This window comes from Oncorhynchus gorbuscha, linkage group LG16 (assembly GCF_021184085.1).
Source record: "Oncorhynchus gorbuscha isolate QuinsamMale2020 ecotype Even-year linkage group LG16, OgorEven_v1.0, whole genome shotgun sequence".
In the NCBI taxonomy this organism is placed as follows: domain Eukaryota; kingdom Metazoa; phylum Chordata; class Actinopteri; order Salmoniformes; family Salmonidae; genus Oncorhynchus; species Oncorhynchus gorbuscha.
This window is the reverse complement of record NC_060188.1, coordinates 44,084,651-44,107,840: the sequence shown is the minus strand read 5'-3', so window position 1 is coordinate 44,107,840 and position 23,190 is coordinate 44,084,651. Positions and strand designations below refer to the sequence as shown.

Below are 23,190 nucleotides of genomic sequence, written 5' to 3'. Positions count from 1 at the left end.
GAAAGAGCAGGTGTTCCTAATGTTTTGTACACTCAGTGTATATTCCTCTACCTATCCATCTCCCCCTCTCATTTATGACTTTCTATCTAAATAAAGAGAATTGACTCATAACTGTGGTCTAATAGCCAATCAGAGAAACCGCATGAGCCAATCAAGGCCTCCCATCCTGGGGATAACAAGTCTGTGGAGTAATTATGACAACAGGGAGTCAAAGATGGAGACCCAATCGGAGTGTGTTTCTTCCCCTGGAGGATCCACACACGTGCAAGAGCCTGCTACCTACCTACCAACCATTGACAGACACACACAGCAAGAGCCTGCTCTCTGAATTGGACTGATTACTCTGACAAACATCTGTCACCTACTGTGTCTGGGCATTCATTAAACCAACTTATTACTCTCAAAGTTCACACTGCTTGATTGACAGAGGGCTAATCGCTGCTGTAAGATTCATGCATTTTTACATGCAGATACCACGGAAAAAAGACTGAACAGTAGGTCGATAACGTGTCGGCATGAATCGATGAAGACATATTTTCCAAATCAGTCCATCCCGTACTAACGCCTTGCTCAGACAAACTCTTACACCCCTCTCTCTCCCTAGCCTAATGTCTCTGTCGTCGGCCGCTATAATCACCTTTGACAATCGTTGAGCAATTAAGCTGTGGTAGCATTTTATTTTGTAGTGCCCGACACTTTGAAAGTACCATTGAAAAACCATATTACTTAATTGCTGTTTTTTACTCAGTCATTTCATGTAATTAACGCACTAAATCGGTGTAATCCACATTTTTGTTTATCTAACCATCAAACACTTTGTTGATGGGGACAAATGATAGATTTTCATTTCATAATAGCCTTTTGATCATTCCTGTGACAATATCCCACTTTCCACACTGAGATGGACGTGCCAAATATGTCTTGAGCGTTTGCGAAAAACAAAGCATAAAAGACACTGAGGGGATATGCACCGAGTCATATTCATTAGTGTTAAGAAAAAAGGCCTAGAATTGTAGTACGCACAACAAACAATGATTGTTACTTTGCAACACTGATCAACCAAACTGAATGTCATATATGAATGACTGGCGGCACAAAAATATTCCTCTATACAATATTCCTCGAAATATTCCTATGAATGACTGGCGGCACATGGTATTCCTCAGGTAATTTATGGCGTTCAACCGCACAGCAATCCAGTGGAATCGCACAGAAATATGATCATTTAATCCAATTCTGCATGTTACCTTTCAAGTACAAAGAAAACATTTGAAAAGTGCCAAGTGAACTCCATGTGTGGCTCATCAACATTTGGGCACAGAAATGGAAACTGACCCCAAAAGCACAGGAAAGAAATAAAACAAAAAAACAAACTTTCAACAGCGATAAAAGGGGGAAAAAACTTGCCAGGTAGTTTGCTGCAGTCGGGTATGTAAGATCAAAACGGGTAACCAGTGCAGGCTGCAGGGTAAGATGTGAAAGACAACATCACTCGTAAGTCAGGAAGACAAAAGAGAGACGATTAATACATAAAGATAGAGAGCTGCAGGCTATTCTGGTACTTACAGTATACTGTCATACCTAGTCATACCCAGTCATACTGCATGCACCACAGAGGGCGAGAGAGAGAGAGAGAGAGAGAGAGAGAGAGAGAGAGAGAGAGAGAGAGAGAGAGAGAGAGAGAGAGAGAGAAAGAGAGAGAAAGAGAGAGAAAGAGAGAGCGAGGGCGAGGGCGAGAGAGAGAGAGAGCATGGCGCTTGTAGCGCCAGGGTAGTGGGTTCGATCCCCGGGACCACCCATACGTAGAATGTATGCACACATGACTGTAAGTCGCTTTGGATAAAAGCGTCTGCTAAATGGCATATATTTTTACATATATTTATATATTAGAGCGAGAGAGAGAGAGAGCGAGAGAGAGAGCGAGAGAGAGAGAGAGCGAGAGAGAGAGCGAGGGCGAGAGAGCGAGAGGGCGAGAGAGAGAGGGCGAGAGAGAGAGGGCGAGAGAGAGAGGGCGAGAGAGAGAGGGCGAGAGAGAGAGGGCGAGAGAGAGGGCGAGAGAGAGAGAGAGAGAGAGAGAGAGAGAGAGAGAGAGAGAGAGAGAGAGAGAGAGAAAAAAGAGGATGCAGGACAACAATGTTAGGTTTGAATGAGGATGAGAGGAAGTGATAGAGTCTTACTTCCTGCATATGAGCCAATAAGGAAGAGCCAAAAGGAAGCACCCTTTGGGGCCAGATATAGCCATGTCTAAAGTCTGCAAGTGTTTCATTCCCTTAATATTGTAACTGTTCCTAAGGGAATAGAAGACTGACAACAGATACAAACTTCTGGTTAACAAAATGCTCAGTAGACATTGCCTTCTGTTGCTATAGCACCAGTAGTGGTTGTCCTAATTTTAATTTGTATGTTGGTTTACAAAGTTATAATTTCCCAAAGAACACACAATAGAGTAATCCTAGACAACAACCCTAAACACCACCCAAATCAAGCTAGTGAGTTTTGTGCACTGCTAAAAGCTACTACTGTAAATCGTTGTAGCAACTTATCTTTCCTTGTCGGTGTCTGCAAAAATTGTATGATATTACCTGAATCAAAATTTGCTCAAAAAACACGGAGGTTTTCGTTCACAGCCTGTCAAAAAGATTCCATGCGGCTGTCATAGCAGCTACAGGGACGCTTGCGTTACAATGTTGTGTCGAATCCCAGACCTGCTGTGTCCATTAATATGTCGTTGCCATGTTTTGAGATCATTGGGCAGCATAAGACGGGCAGCATAAGACGGGCAGCATAAGACGGGCAGCATAAGACGGGCAGCATTTGCTGTCAGTATAGCTGTTAAGCTGTTATTATCCTGTTCTCACAAGGACACTGGGATGTCACATGTCGTTTTCAATAAAATAGATATAACTTTGCAAAAACATTGGTCAAATAACACCGCAGATTTCCAGCAACCCTAAGTTACGAAACTTGAATCGAATCCAGACTAAAATATTGAGTTTCTTTGTGAGCGTTGACTGCAACTGTTGAGGCAAAGGTATACACATACACACAGAGAACACAACAGTATGTGTGATTTCCCTTCCATCCCTCTCAGTTATGTGTCACAGTTTGGAAATTTGTGCCCCATGGGCCCTAGTCAAAAGTAGTACACAAAATTCACAGTGCACAAAGCATTAAGAACACGTTTCTAACATTGAGTTTTGCTTTGACTCCAATGGTTCCCACAGTTGTGTCAAGTCGACTGGATGTCCTTTGGTTGGTGGACCATTCTCGATACTCATGGGAAACTGTTGAACGTGAAAAATCCAGCAGAGTTGCAGTTCTTGACACAAACCGGTGCACCTGGCACTTACTACCACACCCCGTTCAAAGGCACTTAAATATGTTGTCTTTCCCATTCACCCTCTGAATGGTACACATACACAATCCTGCATCTCAGTGCTTGAGGCGCCACTGCAGACACCCTGGTCTGAATCCAGGCTGTATCACAACCGGCCTTGATTGGGAGTCCCATAGGACGGCGCAGAATTGGCACAGCATCGTCCGGGTTTGGCCGGTGTAGGCCGTCAATGTAAATAAGAATTTGTTCTTAACTGATTTGCCTAATTAAATGCAAAATGTAAATAACGTCTCAAGGCTCATCGACACTGATTGGAGTGGATTTAACAAGTTATGTCAATAAAGGATCATAGTGTTAGAATATTCTAAGATAAATACACAACGCAGGCGACTAAAGGTCAAGAGGGAATTTACGATCAATGGAAATAGTTGTTTTTCAGTTCAACATCTGTTTAGAATCCATGTTTGGGGTTCTCGTTGGAGCAAGTGGTCGACTGTGTTGGAGGCTCCTAACACCATCATACAACGTGGCACACCATGTAATCCAGCTACTCTGATGCTTCCTCCAGACACCACGTTACTTGAACACGACTGAGTTGGTTTCGGATCAGCTCTCTGATGGGTTTACTAAAGAGGCATCCGTTGGAAAACCCTGAGTTTATCTCATGAAACAGGTGGTTCAAGCATTGTGGAGGGGGGTGTGAGGAAGGCCGGCTGGGCAGTTACTACAATGGACAATGTGATAGTGACAGGCACGTTACCTGCAGGAACATCAGTACAGGTGGTGGAATTGGAGGCTTTGACAGAAGCATGCAAACAGGCTGAAGGAAAAACATCTAATATCTCCACAGACTCAAGGTATACTTTCGGCGTTAACCATGATTTTGAAAAAAATATGGAACAACAGAAGATTCATGACATCACTGGGAGCTCCTGTGAAGAATGGACCAGAGGTGATGGCTCCACTGAATGCTCTCCAGTTGCAATTTTGAAAATGAAAGCACATGGAAAAAAACCTTTACAGACGAGAGGAAAAGGTAATGACCTGGCTGACAGAGCTGCCAAGGCGGCTGCCAAGAGAAAACCTCTGTCACCTAAACTGATTAGGAAATACACTGTGGATACATTGCAACACAATAGACATGCAAAGCGATGCATCAAAAGATGAAGTGTGGGAACGGATGGCTGCAGGATGCAAACACATAAGGAAACCACAGGGTTGAGTCCGTTTGAGGTCGTCACAGGTCGACCCATTCACTACCAGGCCCGTTAGCTTTGACAAAGGCGACGTACACATTATGAGTGACACAATGTTTAACTATTGCATACAACTTGCTAATGCAGTAGGGGAAGCAGACAGATAAGTAAACTCCCGACGGGGGACATGCCAGGACGGGACATGCCAGGACAGGACATGCCAGGACATGCCAGGACGGAACATGCCAGGACGGGACATGCCAGGACAGGACATGCCAGGACAGGACATGCCAGGACAGTGGGTGATGGTAAAAATAAAATTAAATTAAAACTTAACACAAAGGAAGGTCCTTAAAGGAAGGTCCTTATCAAGTTTTGTTCATAACGAGGTCAGCGGTAAAAGTCCAGGGCAAATCACGATTGATACATGTTACTCATTGCAAAGTTGTCAGTTTAGTGTAGCCTGGAGAATAAAGAACTGATTGATTAGCAGTCGGGGGCCAATCTCAGGTGAAGAAGCATAGTAAGATGATCAGAACCTGATAAGCTTCTATGTTGTATACCGCAGTCGTCATATTAGGGATATCTAGATGAAATGTCCACTTTTTCCTGAAAATCGGGACATGCTTACATAGGGAAATCTAAGTGAAATATAAATTTATCTTCAAACCAGGACATGTTACTTTCACTTCTTGTTTCCTTCGTTACAGGTTATGAGAATCTACCGTCTGAAACTGCAGCAATATCCCCTGACCCAAGGTGAAATTATACAATGATACCTGAAATGATACAAGATCACTGGTAAGGTGTTCAATAGAGACGTCCTTATCAACCAGTGGAACGGAAGAACAATTCCTCACTACCAGCAGGCTGTCAGAACATACTCTCTAATAGCTATTTATGTGGGACTGATACCGGTGTGGAACAGCTGGTCACTTTTAAAGGACTCAGTGAATGATTACCTTGACAATAGGATGATTGAATATTATTGTTTTGAAGATGATCATTTTTTGGGTGAGTTTCATCCCAATACTGGATGAGGTAGGAATCGTAAGGGTCATCATCATCACACCGTCAATCTATTTCTTACTGCAACGGGAAATAAAATATACTCTTTGTGTTTTATAGAAATGCAAGGTGTTTACTGTGAATTATTTTATGATTACAGCTAATATTTTTTTCATACTGTCTATGTTTTCTAAAAATACAGTTTAAGTATATTTATTTTTTAAATGGTCTAGGGGGGAGTGTAAGAATATTGTAAGATAAATACACAACGCAGAGGACTAAAGGTCAAGAGGGAATTTACGATCAATGGAAATAGTTGTTTTTCAGTTCAACATCTGTATAGAATCTGTGTATGGGGTTCCAGTCCAGGACTACATGTGGCAAGATCTCATTGGTCCAAATTGTCTATACGTTGAGCCTGAAACGGGATACTTGGTATTTAGCCATTGGCCCAGTTTTACTGCAAGGAATTCTAATTGGTCAACCACAGGCTAGGCTTGGGTATTAACTACACCCCGTCTCTTTGTTCTGTGATGAAACATTGAGAACAGGGAAGAATAAACATCTACCATCTACTTTCTAGCATAACAACTATGATTTGTTCTCTTTGAATAAATATATTTTTCTCCCCCTGATTTGTTTGGGGTCTGTGTTATTGAAGATTAACATCAACTGCTAACAATAGATTTCACCTGGATTCACCTGGTCTGCCTATTTCATGGAAATAGCAGGTGTTCTTAATGTTTTGTACACTCAGTGTAGGTAATAGGGTGCCATTTCGGACGAAGCCACAGAGTTGATCTGTTGCCTTATCTCTTAACAATCCAACCCAAAGAAGGTTAATAAATGTCAGGGTGCTGCCAACTCTCATCAGATATTTCTTCATCTGAATTGGGGAAAGAGATGGGAAAAGCGAATACTAAAAAGTATTTCACAGTGAAATAATTCAATGTATGTGATACTATCCCACACAATCTCCAAATAATATTGAGGCATTTAAGCCCACAAAAGATTATATTACATCAGATACACAGGGTTCAAAAGTGCAGGCCTTAACAAGGAAAGTTACTATCTATCAGTCAGGCAAGTCTTCAATCACATAGTGTATACTACAGGCCGATGTGCTATTCAACGTCACCAAAGTACAGCACATTTAAGTTGAGTTTACAGGAAAAAGTATTTCTTTTTTTGGTACTATTTTATGGTAGGGGAGAGTTGGGTTAGTTGAACAGAAGGGGTAAGTTGAGCCACCCTTGTTTGTTGGAAACCATACACAAAATATATCATTTGGCCACATATTTAGGAAGAGGTCATCATTTCATGGAGTCTGTGAAGGAAGAAACCACATGGGAAAAAAAAGTGATAAGCAAGTTAGGTCCAAAAACAGATTTCCAACAAGTCTAATGAATGTATTGCGTTAGAGGTTTGATGATGCTTGTATCTAAACCAAATTCGATCATTTCAAGATTGTTCTATAGATCAGTTGAGTTCTCTATACAATTCCATTTAAGGTCCTAAACCTAACATGAAAGTGCATCCTTGTAGCTGTGTGGGCTAATATAGTCAAAATGGTTGCCTTTGGGTAAGTTGTGCCAATGGCTTCATGCAAGGCATTATCGCTGGGATACAAGGTAACAACAGGGCCTGGCCTATATAATTGTGTATTTCTTTATTAAGTACTAAGTGTTTGTTAGGTGTGTTAAAAGATGCTTAAAATTATTGAAAAATATATTTCAAAAATGATTGTGATTGTTTTGAATTGTGTTTGGGAAATAAATATTAACATGGTTTAAAAAAAGTTAGAGGTCATATTTAATTCAGAACAGAAATGTGTAGGAAGGCTAACTTACCCTGTCCTGTGGCTCAACTTATCCCAGAGAACCCTTTCTTTTGGACAAGATATGTTTTCAAAACTGTAATGTTAACATGAATTATGATTATTTCCAGCGATACACAGCATCCTGAAATATATGCAGATATACTGTAGTATCTTTGTTAGGAAGAATACTATATTTCCCTTGACAGAATGATGCTGAATGTAATAAATGGCTCAACTTACTCCACTCTCCCCTACCGTAATCTAGATAACTAAGTATAAATGTGAATCATATTAGTGGAATATGAATATTAGTTCTGAGCTGTTTTACCTTTGTTTCATTATTTTGTTAAACGAACAAGATTAGACTATTGCTAGAATCGGCCAATGAGAGTTTCCTATAAAAAAACATTTCATTATTCAATCACACTTTAAATGAACTACAATGAAATTACAGACAAATCCAAATATCTTGTCACTCAGCAATATAGCCCCTGCGATAGACTAACGTCCTGTCCAGGGGGTGTAACTTGTACATCAAGCTGCCTCATGCTACAGAAACAGGACATAGGTTTCTGCCCTATGGGCCGTTCTGGCTCAGACACGGCTGCCTACTTACAACAATCAAATTAGTCTGTGAATGCTGTCTTGTACTAATCAGTGTTGGTTACTATGTACACATTCTCCATTGATTCCAATTCTAGTCCCACATTGCCCCCAGCTGGCTTGTATTGTGTTCTGAGCTCAGGGGTGAAGTTTCCCCTAGGTACACATCAAGAATCAGCTTCTCCTCCCCCAATCCTAACCTTAACCACTAGGGGGGGGGAATTATAAATCGGACCCAAGACCAGCGTAGGGGAAACTTCACCCTGCAGTGTGTACTGAGCAACAATTGTTGTTTTAATTATGCTTATTTAAAACTGAACACTCAGCACCACCTGGTGTTCATTTACTTTATTACAGTCAGGAAACTGAATTCAAATGGTTGAGTAAAATCCAAGACAGTTGGCGTGCAAAGTATTCTCCTTGGTTGAGTGCCATAGCAACAACCCTATCAATTACTTTATTACATGAATCAATGAATGTGCAAATCCTGTTCCATGAAGTCAGACATTTATTCCCCTTCTTTTACATATAAGCAATGTTCTCCTGTATTTATGCTTATAAATGTTAAATACCTTTTTAAGTGCATTAACAAGAGCCTTATTTGGTATTAAATTCCTTAAAAAATGATTTCAATCATTAGCTTTCTCTAGAAAAGTTTCTCAAATAGTCAAATGCATCCAACACAGATATGAAACAGCCCGTGTCGCATTTAAGTAAAAACAGATTGCTTTCCATCCCGATCAGGACTTTTAGGCAGTGACCACATGGGCATGTAAGGGACAGATCGAAATTTACTGGGGGGAGGGGCTGGTCCAACTCTAGGTGTAATAAATAAAAATGCACTCCCTCGCCAAAGTAAAACATATTTTCACATGACCCTCCCCTTGCACTGTAAAATAAATTGAACACCCTCCCCCCCATATGATGAACTCAAAATAATAATAACAACTGGAGCGACCTTGTTTATAAACGTGGATACCGATTTTGCCACTTCAGCATGCTTTTTGTGGCACTGTCGATGCCACGGAGGGGTACGGGCCAGAATGTTGAGGGTTCACCGACCACCACAGACGCGCTCACTCTCCCTGCCTGTTTCACTACACTACAATCAGAGCCGGCTGCAGACAATGATCAGCTAGGGTAAAATCAGATTTTCTAATTATGTAAAACATATGCAAACTAATTTTCCACCAACAGGTGCTAATGCACCACACACACAACCAATAAACTAAGCATTTCCTGACTCCGGGCAGCTCAATATCACGGTTTGTGTTTTCAACACCACAATAAATAAACTAAGTCAATCTTGACAAACAGATAATGCATCCCTCTCTACCTTAGGCTTACCCAGTATCGAAGACTATCCGAATGTTATTCAACTTTTTGGTGTTTTGTAACAGATGTCTCTTTCCATTCATCAATTGGCCGCTGCACAATTTGGATTGAATGATTGATTGATTTGATTTGTCAGGTAAACAAATACAAAAATACTGTAAGTGACCAGGACTGCACAATAAAGTCAGAGCCTTGCCAGTCTTTAGGGTGTCTGTAGCTCGGTTTCAATCCAATTGGCAACATATTTTCATGTGAATATTCCCTCAACCTTCATAAAAACAATATGCATTTCAGAGTGTCAGTTAGGAACATGTGGCGCTGGACAACATGACAGGGAAGATTTTAATTTACCGGACATTAGAAATGTAACGGACATCTATTCGCATTCAGATTCAACCTGGTGCAGCCAGTACCATCAATAAACGAGGGATGTAGGCCAAATGAGACACATTTACATGTCCTTAAAAACAGTCCATTCCTTGTGTTTCAATGTGTGGCTTCTTTCCTAAAACAAGAATTGTCCACCTCACGGTTCAGCTATCAGAGATTTGAGCACTATCTGTATCTATAGGCAAAGGCCTATAGGCTTTGGTGTCCACTGTATGGTATTAATATTGAAATTAATAAACACACACACAGCCTTCAGAAAGTAATCAGAACCCTTGACTTTTTCCACATTTTGCTACGTTAAAGCCTTATTCTAAAATTGATTAAATAAAACATCTTCCCCAGCATTCTACGCACAAAATGGCATAATGATAAATCCAGGACAGGTTTTTTAAATTTTTTATTTACATAAGTATTCAGACCCTTTGCTGTAAGACTCCAAATTGAGCTCAGGTGCATCCTGTTTCCATTGATCATGTTTCTACAACTTGATTGGAGTCCACCTGTGGTAAATTCAATTAATTGGACATGATTTGGAAAACCACACACCTGTCTATATAAGGTCCCACAGTTGACAGTGCATGTCAGAGCAAAAACCAAGCCATGAGGTCGAAGGAATTGTCAGTAGAGCTCGACACAGGATTGTGTCAAGGCACAGATTTGGGAAAGGGTACCAAAACATTTCTGCATCATTAAATGGAAGATGTTTGGAACCACCAATTTCTCTTCCTAGAGTTGGCCACCCGGCCAAACTGAGCAATCGGGGGAGAAAGGCCTTTGTCAGGGAGGTGATCAAGAACCCGATGATTACTCTGACAGAGCTCTAGCGTTCCTCTGAGGAGATGGGAGAACCTTCCAGAAGGACAACCATCTCTGCAGCACTCCACCAATCAGGCCTTTATGGTAGATTGACCAGACGGAAGCCACTCCTCAGTAAAAGGGACATGACACCCGCTCTGAGTTTGACAGAAGGCACCTAAAGTCTTTCAAACCATGAGAAACAAGATTCTCTAGTCTGATGAAACCAAGATGGAACTCTTTGGCCTGAATGCCAAGTGTCACGTCTGAAGGAAACCTGGCACCATCAATAAGGTGAAGCATGGTGGTGGCAGCATCACAATGTGGGGATGTTTTTCAGCAGCAGGGACTGCAAAACAAGTCAGGATCGAAGCAAAGTACAGAGAGATACTTGATGAAAACCTGCTCAGGACCTCAGACTGGGGCGAAGGTCACCTTCCGACAGGACAACGACCCTAAGCACATAGCAAAGACAACGCAAGAATGGCTTCGGGAAAATACTTTGAATGTCCCTGAGTGGCCCAGCCAGACCCCGGACTTGAACCCGATCGAACATCTCTCGAGAGACCTGAAAAACGCTGTGCAGCAATCCTCCCCATCCAAACTGACAGATTTTGAGAGTATCTGCAGAGAAGAATGGCATTATGGCGCCGGAGGGGATGGCTGCCGTCTTATCGGCTCTTAACCAACCATGCTATTTTGTTAGTTTTTTCGCGTTGGTAACCTGTTTGTCCATAATGTTGCTGCTACGTTCTCTTATGACCGAAAAGAGCTTCTGGACATCAGTACTGCGATTACTCAACTCAGATTAGACGAAGAGTTTTTCTTCAATGAGTCAGACGAGAGGGATATACTACAGACACCCGACCAGGCCCGGATCCCCATGATTCGCTGGGAAAGGAAACGTAGGTTTCGTGGAAAAAGATCAGGGTGCCTTATGAGGATCAGGCGACGAGTGGCCAATATGCCTTTAACTTCAGTCCTGATAGCTAACGTTCAATCGCTGGAAAATAAATGAGACAAACTGAAAGCACGTACATCCTATCGACGGGACATTAAAAACTGTAATATCTTATGTTTCACAGAGTCATGGCTGAGCGACGACATTAAGAACATACAGCTGGCGGGTTATACACTCTATCGGCTGGATAGAACAGCAGCCTCTGGTAAGACACAGGTGGGGGCCTATGCATATTTGTAAACAATAGCTGGTGCACGATATCTAAAGAAGTCTCCCGAGTATCTCATGATAAACTGTAGACCACATTATCTACCAAGAGAGTTTATCTGTATTTTTCGTAGCTGTCTACATACCACCACAGACCGATGCTGGCAGAAAAACAACACTCAATGAGCTGTGTACCGCCATAAGAAAACAGGAAAACGCTCATCCAGATGTGGCGGTCCTAGTGGCCGGGGACATGAATGCAGCATGTTAAATGTGCAACCAGAGGGGGAAAAAAATTCTAGACCACCTTTACTCCACACACAGAGACGTGTACAAAGCTCTCCCTCACCCTCCATTTGGTGAATCTGACCATAATTCTATCCTCCTGATTCCTGCTTACAAGCAAAAATTAAAGCAGGAAAATCCATAAAATCTATAATAAAGTGGTTAGATGAAGCAGATGGTAAACTACAGGACTGTCTTGTGAGTACAGACTGGAACATGTTCCGGGATTCTTCCGATGGCATTGAGGAGTTCACTACATCAGCCACTGGCTTTATCAATAAGTGCCTTGAGGACGTCGTCCCCACAGTGACATCACGTACATACCCCAACCAGAAGCAATGGATCACAGGCAACATTCGCACTGAGCTAAAGGGTAGAGCTGCCACTTTCAAGGAGCAGGACTCTACACCGGAAGCTTAAAAGAAATCCCACTATGCCCTCGGACGAACCATCAAACAGGCAAACAGTCATTACAGGACTAAGATCGGATCATACTACACCGGCTCTGACGCTCATCAGATGTGGCAGGGCTTGCAAACTATTACAGACTACAAAGGGAAGCACAGCCGAGAGCTGCCCAGTGACACTAGCCTACTAGATGAGCTAAATAACTTCTATGCTTGCTTCAAGGCAAGTAACACTGAAACATGCATGGGAGCATCAGCTGTTCGGGACAACTGTGTGATCACGCTCTCCGTAGCAAAATGTGAGTAAGACCTTTAAACAGGCCGCAAGTCCAGAAGGATTACCAGAATGTGTACTGGCATGCGCTGACCAACTGACAAGTGTATTCACTGACATTTTCAACCTCTCCCTGTCTGAGTATGTAATAACAACATGCTTCAAGCAGACCACCATAGTCCCTGTGCTCAAGAACACTAAGGTAAACAGCCTAAATTACTACCGACACGTGGCACTCACGTCTGTAGCCATGAAATGCTTTGAAAGGCTGGTCATGGCTCACATCAACACCATTATCCAAGAAACCCTAGACCCACTCAAATTTGGCATCCCCATCACCAACAAACTAACATGGTCCAAGCACACCAAGACAGCTGTGAAGAGGGCATGACAAAACCTACTCCCCCTCAGGAGAGTGAAAAGATTTGGCATGGGTCCTCAGATTCTCAAAATGTTTTACAACTACACCATCGAGAGCATCCTGACGGGTTGCATCACTGCCTGGTATGGCAACTGCTCATCCTCCGATCGCAAGGCACTACAGAGGGAAATGCGTACGTCCCAGTACATCACCGGAGCCAAGCTTCCTGCCATCCAGGACCTCTATACCAAGCGGTGTCAGAGGAAGGCACTAAAAATTGTCAAAGACTCCAGCCACCCTAGTCATAGACTGTTCTATCTGCTCTGCTAACGCACGGCAAGCGGTATCGCAGCACCAAGTCTAGGTCCATAATGCTTCTAAACAGCTTCTTCCCCCAACCCATACGACTCCGGAACAGCAAATCAACTACTCCGGACTATTTGCATGTAAGAGAAGCTTAGGCCTAACCGAGAGATATGCCGATGGCATGCTACGACACCGGAATGCATTTCTTTATGTCAGATGGCTACTGCATCTGCTATACAGATAGACGTACAGAAGGTGTGTAATTCGTAAAAAAATGTTACCAAATATTTTGTATAAAGATAAGCATTACATTGTTAGATTATAGGAGTAACTCTGGTAGGCCTGAAAATGTCACCTCAAGTTCAACTGTTGGAGTCTGTTGGAGCGCCGGGGGCACTGCCTTCATATCAAAGGCCTGCAGTAGCTAAAGCTTAATAATAGCCACACCATACAAAACCTTCACAAACATTTCAAAAATGTATTAGGGTAATATCAAAAGTGTGTCAAGCCATTGTTTATAGGGAAAATGCAAGCAGAAGTGCAAATGTAAACCAGGGGGAAAAACGCACTACCCTCCCCTGTGCCCCTCCAAAATAACACAGAAAGTTTGACAACCCTCCCACATTTTGGACCACCCCTCCCCAGTACATTTTGATCTGTCCCTAATGGACAATTATTTAAAGGATCTCTTACTGGACAAGTTCAGGTAGTCCCTCCCTGTTTGTCAATTTTCCTACATTTGGTGCCTAATAAAATGACCACGGCGATGTTCTTGTGTTAGCTGTAGGGTACTGCACTTATGAGAGACTTATTGAAGACTCAGGGTAGGAATCACAATGGCTTTTGAATGACTCAAGAGATTAATAGAAGGAATGGCTAAGAGGAATGAGAGAAAGAGATGGTAAGAAATAAACAGAAAGAAACAGAAAGAACAAGAGAGAAAAGAAAGGAAACTTGAGGAGACAAAAGAAAGAGAGAGAGAGAGAGAGAGAGAGAGAGAGAGAGAGAGAGAGAGAGAGAGAGAGAGAGAGAGAGAGAGAGAGAGAGAGAGAGAGAGAGAGAGAGAGAGGGAGAGATAGGGAGAGAGATAGGGAGGAACATGGAGTCCACCATGTTGGCAGTCATGCATGGTGTGGTTTGGCGAGATCTCGCCAATGAGAAAAACACTGGTTGAAAATATGTAACTTTTGCAGTTGAAATTATGCATTTTCAGACAGTTTTGCTCACTGGATTGAGGGGTGCAGGAGAGGACGTTTGCTAACCTTGAGCGGGGAGATATGGGAGTGGGACACGTAGCCATGCACATTCTCAATCTCTGAGAGGTTCTTCTCCGACACGTGCACCAACTCAGGGGCGCGCACCTCGTTGGTCAGCCGCGGGAACCCGTGCTCAGGCGGAGAGTCTTCATCTTCATAACGATACTGCTTTAGAACGGAGGTAGAAGTGAAGGAGAAAAGGAGCACAGTGGAAAAGGGAAAAGAAACAGTAAAAAGTCAATCAGAACGACAACAATAATAGACAGACATATATTGAAGTTCCACTTTGTGAACCATGCTGTTTGTAGACACATGTTACAGAGTAACATAATACATTGACTAGGCTACACGTGTAGCCCAATTCTGTGGCCTAATGAAGTGAATGAGGAATCTTCTGTGATGGTTCATGTTACCCATATGATTTATACAGCACTTCACCACTACTAAACTCCCATTGGGGGCCTAGGGATAGAAGGGGAAGGGAGGTCTGAATCTATGACAGCGTATTTAAGTGTGAACATGTGGGCCCTACCAGATGATGTCAGAATGCAAAATGATGGGTGAACTGAAACATGGTAGCCTTGTTGAAATTGGAATGTAAAGTGAGAAAGTTGCACTTCTTTTCATAGGGCCTTTTTTGTGAAATAACTAGCGCTGGGATTCAATCAAAGCCGTGTTGTGGACAAATACATTTAAATACAATTTCACTCACCCTCGCGGATATGGCATTCACGGTAAAGCTGCAGGTGAGCTGCAGGCTCAAGCAATAATTACCTTTCAAATTCAAGTGCAGTGCGCTTGTCGACAACTCTCCTTGGATTCAATTCTGGCATAGGTGAACATTGCTACATTTAGTAGCAACAATACAAGAGACAATGGCGCTGCAATGGATAGCAGCTGTTTTACTGGCTCTTGTGATTTTGTGTGTTTTTTTTTGTACGTAATGTTTCCGCCATCTTTTCCTATGACCGAAAAGCGCTTCCGAACATCAGAACAGAACAGTGACCTCAATTTGGATTCTACTTTTCTACCAACAGGTCAGTAGCGGAGGACATACTTCTCACTCTGGACTAGGCCCTAATCCCGAGACTTGGAAAAGAAAGCGGCTGCGTATGAGGGGCCAACATGTGGGCACCCTGACAAAATTACGTTGGCTAGTACATAAACCATTTCTACCCTCTGTTCTATTGGTGAACGTACAATCTCTGGAGAACAAACTGGACTAGCTCCGTTCAAGACTATCCTATCAATGGGACCTGAAGAAATGTAATATCCTATGTTTCTCGAAGTCATGGCTGAAGAAGGACATAGATAATATACAGTGCCCTTGGAAAGTATTCAGACCCCTTGACTTATTCCACATTTTGTTAGTTTACAGACTTATAACATTAATTAAATTGTTTTTTCCTTTATCAATCTACAAACAATACCCTTTGACGACAAAGCAAAGGTATTTTTGCCAATTTATTACAAATAAAAAATGGAAATATCACAATTACAAAAATATTCAGACCCTTTACTCAGTACTTTGTTGAAGTACCTTTGGCAGCTACTACAGCCGTGAGTCTTCTTGGGTATGATGCTACAAGCTTGGCACACCTGTATTTGGGGAGTTTCTCAAATTCTTCTCTGCAGATCCTCTCAAGCTCTGTCAGGTAGGACGGGGAACATTGCTACACAGCTATTTTCAGGTCTCTCCAGAGATGTTCAATCTGGCTCATTTATTTATTTTTCTTGGCTGTGTGCTTAGGGCCATTGTCCTGTTGGAAGGTGAACCTTTGCCCCAGAGGTCCTGAGCATTCTGGAGCAGGTTTTCATTAAGGATCTCTTTGTACTTTGCTCATCTTTGCCTCGATCCTGACTAGTCTCACAGTCCCTGCCCTCTGAAAAGCATCCACATAGCATGATGCTGCCACCACCATGTTTCACCGTAGGGATGGTGCCAGGTTTCCTCCAGACTTCACACTTGGCATTCAGGCCAAAGAGTTCAGTCATGGTTCAACCTTTACTGAGGAGTGGCTTCTGTCTGGCCAATCTACCATAAAGGCCTGATTGGTGGAGTGCTGCAGAGATGGTTGTCCTTCTGGACAGTTCTCCCATCTCCACAGAGGAACTCTGGAGCTCTGTCAGAGTGACCATCGGGTTATTGGTTACCTTCCTGACCAAGGCCCTTCTCCCAGATTTCTCAGTTTGGCCAGGCGTCCAGCTCTAGGAAGTCTTGGTGGTTCTAACCCTCTTCCATTTAAGAATGAAGGAGGCCACTGTGTTCTTGTGGACCTTCAATGCTGCAGAAATGTTTTGGTACCCTTTCCCAGATCTGTGCCTCGACACAATCCTGTCTCGGAACTATGGACAATTCCTTTGACCTCATGGCTTGGTTTTTTCACTGACATACACTGTCAATGTGGAACCTTATGTAGACAGGTGTGTGTCTTTCCAAATCATGTCCAATCACTTGCATTTGCCACAGGTGGACTCCAATCAAGTTGTAGAAACATCAAGGATGATCAATAGAAAAAGGATGCACCTCAGCTCAATTTCTTGTCTCACAGCAAAGGGTCTGAATACTTATGTAAATAAGGTATTTCAGTTTTTATATATATACATTTGCAAACATTTCTAAAAAACCTTTTTTTTCTCGCTTTGTCATTATGGGGTATTGTGTTTTTTAAAATGTAATACATTTTATAATAAGGCTGTAAAGTAACAAAATGTGGAAAAAGTCAAGGGGTCTGAATACTTTCCAAAGGCACAGTATATCTAGCTGTTTTTTCTATGCATTAGCAGGACAGAATGGTAGCGGTGGGTAAGCTCTAAGGGGGAGGTGTGTGTCTCTTTGTTAACAACAGCTGATGCGCAATTTCTAATGTTAAGGAAGTCTCGAGGTTTGACTGAGTTAGAATACCTCATGATAAGCTGTAGACCATACTATTTACCAAGATAGTTTTCATCTATATTTTTTAGCTGTCTATTTACCACCACAAACCGAAAAATTAGCAAACCAAAAAATGCTCATCCAGATGCAGCGCTCCTAGTGGCCAGTGATTTTAATGCAGGGAAACTGACATCCATTTTACCTCATTTCTACCAGCATGTAACATTTAGAACTTGAGGTGAACAAACTCTAGATGACCTTTACTCCAAACACAAAAAAACACATAAAGCTCTCCCTCGACCTCCATTTGGCAAATCTGAACTCTATCATCCTAATTCCTGTTTACAAGCAAAAACTCAAATAGGAAGTACCAGTGACGTGCTCAATACAGAAGTGGTCAGATGAAGTGGATGCTAAGCTACAGGACTGTTTCGCTAACACAGACTGGAATATGTTCCGGGATTCATCTGATGGCATTGAGGAGTTTACCACATCAGTCTCCTGCTTCATTAATAAGTGCATCTACAATGTCGTCCCCACAGTGACCATACATACATATCCCAACTAGAAGCCATGGATTACAGGCAAAATCTGTACCGAACTAAAGGCTAGAGCTGCTGCTTTCAAGGAGCGGGACACCAATCCAGACGATTATAAGAAATCCAGCTACATCCTCTGACGAACCATCAAACAGGCAAATCATCAATACAGGGCTTAGATCGAATCCTACCACACCAGCTTGGACACTTGTCGGATGAGGCAGGGTTTGAAAACTATCATGGATTACAAAGGGAAACCCAGACGCTGAGCTGCCCAGTGATGTAAGTTTACCAGACATGCTAAATAGCTTCTATGTTCACTTCGAGGCAAGCAACACTGAACCATGCATGAGAGCACCAGCTATTCCGGACGACTCTATGATCACGTTCTCCATAGCCGATGTAAGACCTTTAAACAGGTTAACATTCACAAGGCCGCAGGGCCAGAAGGATTGCCAGGTAGCGTACTTAGAGCATGCGCTGACCAGCTGACGAGTGTCTTCACTGTCATTTTCAACCGCTCTTTGGCCCAGTCTGTAATAACTACATGTTTCAGACCACCATAGCCCTTTGCCCAAGAACACGAAGGTAATGTTTCTAACTATTGACCTGTAGCACTCACATCTGTAGCCATGAAATGCTTTGAAAGCCTGGTCATGGCTCACATCAAAAGCATCATCCCAGACACCCTGGACCCATTCCAATTCGCATACCGCCTCAACAGATCCAAAGAGGACACAATCTCAATCGCACTCCACACCGCCCTTTCTCACCTGGACAAAAGGAACACCTATGTGAGAATGCTGTTCTTTGACTACAACTCAGCTTTCAACACAATAGTGCCTTCCATGCTCATCACAAACTAAAGGTCCCTGGGAATAAACACCTCTCCACAGCTGGATCCTGGACTTCCAGATGGGCCATCCCACAGGTGGTGAGGGAATTAAACAACACATCCGCTATGCTGACCCTCAACAAAGGGCCCCTCAGGGTTGCGTGTCTAGTCCCCTCTTGTACGCCCTGTTCACCCATGACTGCAAGACTCAAACAACATCATTACATTTTCAGATGACACGGCGGTGGTAGGCCTGATCACAGACGACGATGAGACAGCCTATAAAGAGGTCAGAGAACTGGCAGTGTTGTACCACGACAACAACCTCTCCCTCAACGTCAGCAAGACAAAGAAGCTGATCGTGAACTACAGAAAACGGAGGGCCGAGCACACCCCCATTCACATCAACGAGGCTGTAGTGGAGCGGTTCGAGAGCTTCAAGTTTCTTGAAAACTGCTAAATAGTTAGTTAAATACTTCACCAATAGCTACCCAAACTATCTGCATGGACCCTTTTTTGACTCATCAGATACACTGCTGCTACTGTTAATTATCTGTCTCTTTATTCCTACTTATATGTACATATCTACCTCAATTTCCCCGTACCCCTGCACATCGACTAGGCACTCGTACCCTGTGTATATAGCCAAGTTATCGTTACTCATTGTGTATTTATTATTACGTGCTTTATTTTCTACAATTTCTCTATTTTCTTTCCCTCTGCATTGTTGGGAAGGGCCCGTAAGCATATTAATGTTATCTAAACCTGCTCTTAATTTTTTTACTTCACCTTTATTTAACCATGTAGGCCAGTTGAGAACAAGTTCTCATTTCCATCTGCGACCTGGCCAAGATCAAGCAAAGCAGTGTGACACAGACAACAACACAGAGTTACACATGGAATAAACAATAAAACAAGCCAATAACACAATAAACAAGTAAATGACACAGTAGAAAAAAATATATACAGTGTGTGCAAAAGGCATGAGGAGGTAGGCAATAAATAGGCCATAGGAGCGAATAATTACAATTTAGCAGAAAATACACTAAAATTAAATTACTGAAGCAGTGTCTTGTTTAACTGATCCTTTGAACTTGCCTTGGGATACAGTGGATACCATATATTTCTTGTCGCAGAAGTAGGCAATGCTTCAGATTACCTTTCTGAACGTCTTCCTTCCTGCCTTCACAGAAGTCATATCATGGCAAACAAATTCAGTTGATTTCTCGCATGAGGTGTTTGACAAATGACTTTTGCTTTTTGGATGTAACATTTTCTATATTCATACCTAGAGAAAGACAAGGCAAAGCTGTCTATTATAAGCCTGCTAAGATAACTCATCACTATATGCCCACATAACCCTAAAATGTTAAAACATATATATGCCCACAAAACAAATCAAATAAATACCTATATTTCCATCAAGCTAATCCTGTGTGTCCCTTAACCTATTTTATCCATGATAGAGTGAAAGGGGGCAATACCCCCAAGGCCTAAGTGCCTTATGATAGTGCCTTATGATATGAAAGCAGTGAAGTCCTCTCTGTGTACAGCACAAGAGTGGAAAGCGGGCATGAGAGTGGCATGGATGGGCAGTGCCCTGCCCGAAGCATGAGCAGAAGGATGGCATGAAGATGGGGCTCGGGGGACAGTGTAAAGTCCCCTCTCTCACCCAGGGAGCGTTCATCAAGTTGGGGTTCATGCATGCCGGGGGCTGGCCAGTGTGTGGGGACCCCTGCACCGCAGCCGGCCTGTTCTGTGGACAAGAGAGAGCAATCCAGCTTTGACCACAAGGGGGAAACCAAGAGAAGAGCAAAAGTCAAAATGTTCAGGGTAAAGTTTCTCATATGGGTACATATCTAAGATCAGCTTACCCTCCCTAAATCCTAACTGTGTGGTTAGGGGAGGGATGCAAAAAAAAGGCCTTAGATCAGAGTCTGGGAAACTTCATCCTGCTCAAAAGTAAACACTCATCCAAAAGCTCCAGTCGCCCGGGAAGAAGCTCGCCACACGCAAACACGCGTGTGAAACTCAAGACAAACACACCAGCCAGTGTAGCTGTGATAGGAACACATGGACAGGGTGACGAATGCCACCATGCTCTCCAACAATTAGACCCACCACACACACACAGTTTGGGCGGACGGTAATGGCTGGAAAATGACGGGTCAAAAGAACAAACATGATAATCAAGTTCCCATGTACCGCAGCAACATTGAATGGATACACTCAGATTCCATCCCAAATTACATTCTATTCCTTATACTTATACTACTATTAACCAGTGCCCATAATGCTCTGGTCAAAAGCAGTGCTCTATGGAGGGAATATGGTGTCATTTGGGATGTAACCGAAATAAGCAATTCACAACATTCAGCAGGCTCAGCATACAAAAATCCCAGTTCGTGATGAACCAAAACAATAGATGAGATATCTGCGACTGAGGGAACAGCATTATAAGTGGATCATGTCAGCTGCAATGCACCAGCAATCTTTGATAAGGGCCTCAAGGCAGGAAAATGGAAACTGAAGGCAACATTTTTAAGAGTTGAGGGAGAAGCCTATGTATAGGGCGGCAGGTAGCCTAGCGGTTAAGGGTGTTAGGCCAATAACCAAAAAGGTTGCTGGTTTGAATCCCAGAGCCGACTAGGTGAAAAATCTGCCGTTGTGCCCTTGAGCAAAGCCCTTAACCTTTATTGATCCTGTAAGTTTCTCTGGATATAATGTCAAATGTATCCTATAAACCTAATGGTATACCGCCCTGCCCCTCATCCTGTGCAAATAACATCAAAAGCAATAGGCCAGAGAGAACTATCCCAATATATATTAATCTGCAATAAGCTAGTTACACATATCAGATTTCCCTGATTCAAGCTGCAGTCATATTTTGAAGCACCTTTCCACACGTTCCTATGCAGAGGAACAATCTGATGCCTCAAACTCTCCAATTACCCCACATCCTGTGCTAATAATCTCGCTTTATGATTAGACACTAAGCACTGTGGCCGACTGTCTAATGCTTTATGATTAGACACTAAGCACTGTGGCCGACTGTCTAACGCTTTATGATTAGACACTAAGCACTGTGGCCGACTGTCTAACGCTTTATGATTAGACACTAAGCACTGTGGCCGACTGTCTAAGGCTTTATGATTAGACACTAAGCACTGTGGCCGACTGTCTAACGCTTTATGATTAGACACTAAGCACTGTGGCCGACTGTCTAAGGCTTTATGATTAGACACTAAGCACTGTGGCCGACTGTCTAAGGCTTTATGATTAGACACTAAGCACTGTGGCCGACTGTCTAAGGCTTTATGATTAGACACTAAGCACTGTGGCCGACTGTCTAAGGCTTTATGATTAGACACTAAGCACTGTGGCCGACTGTCTAACGCTTTATGATTAGACACTAAGCACTGTGGCCGACTGTCTAACGCTTTATGATTAGACACTAAGCACTGTGGCCGACTGTCTAACGCTTTATGATTAGACACTAAGCACTGTGGCCGACTGTCTAACGCTTTATGATTAGACACTAAGCACTGTGGCCGACTGTCTAATCCACTGTCCTATTTCCTCTTTTATCACTCCCTCGATCTTCCCTCAGTTTCTCTTTTTCCCTTTTCACACTACTAAGTCAAGCTAAGTTATACATCCACCATAGTTGCTGGAACCGTACTGGAAAGTCCAATTAAAAGGAAATATCAGACCCAGTACAGTTCGGGTTGACACACTAATCTGAAAGGTAATTACATTCTCAAACTATTGCATTCTAACTCTCTCTCTCTTTCGCTCTCCTCTAGTAGTCTGAGTAAGAACAGACAGACAGTGAACACTACAGCTGGTGCCCACAGGGCAAAGGTCATGCACTCTTCCTCTCTGACCACAATTCCCTTCCCAAACTAAGTGTATCTCAACCATCTGACCCCTATCAGACCACCACAGAGTTCTAACCCCAGTACTACACCAAATACAGAACACGGGTTTGATTCCCACGTCTGCCACACACTGAATATTAACACAACACACAAGTCGTTACGCCAAGAGATCCGATCCCCTTGACAAGGTCGCTAGGTTGTGGGTTAGGGTTGCTACAATATGCTTACTGTCTATTATGATTGGTTATTGAGGGACATACTGTAATTACTAACATTGGTCACTTAGGGAGTGGGATGTCACTGGCTTAAGGTAGAAATAATGGTGCTTGGCCTCTCGAGTGGCGCAGCGGTATATATGCTTGAGGCATCACTACAGACCCGGGTTCGAGCCCAGGCTGTTACACAGCCGGCAGTGACCGGGAGACCCATAAGGCGGCGCACAATTGGCCCAGCGTCTTCCGGGTTAGGGGAGGGTTTGGCCGGCCGGGATGTCCTTGTCCTATCGCGCTCTAGCAACCCC

General features: G+C 42.9%; 1 protein-coding gene across 25 annotated transcripts in view; it reads right to left on the bottom strand.

Annotated features, from left to right (window-relative positions):
• Positions 1 to 23,190, bottom strand: part of dlg2 (discs, large homolog 2 (Drosophila)) — a 358,023-nt gene that overhangs the window by 150,627 nt on the left and 184,206 nt on the right. For 23 of the 25 annotated variants that reach the window (XR_006832625.1, XM_046306955.1, XM_046306960.1 and 20 more), the window contains 2 exons: positions 20,462 to 20,545; positions 14,547 to 14,708 (listed from right to left, as the gene is read on the bottom strand). Coding sequence is in view for 24 of the 25 variants with exons in the window: in XM_046306955.1 (XP_046162911.1) it covers positions 14,547 to 14,708; positions 20,462 to 20,545 (246 nt within the window). In the remaining variant the exon portion in view is untranslated. The remainder of the gene's footprint in view (positions 1 to 14,546; positions 14,709 to 20,461; positions 20,546 to 23,190) is intronic. The other 2 variants (XM_046306954.1, XM_046306977.1) reach the window with 2 other exon arrangements.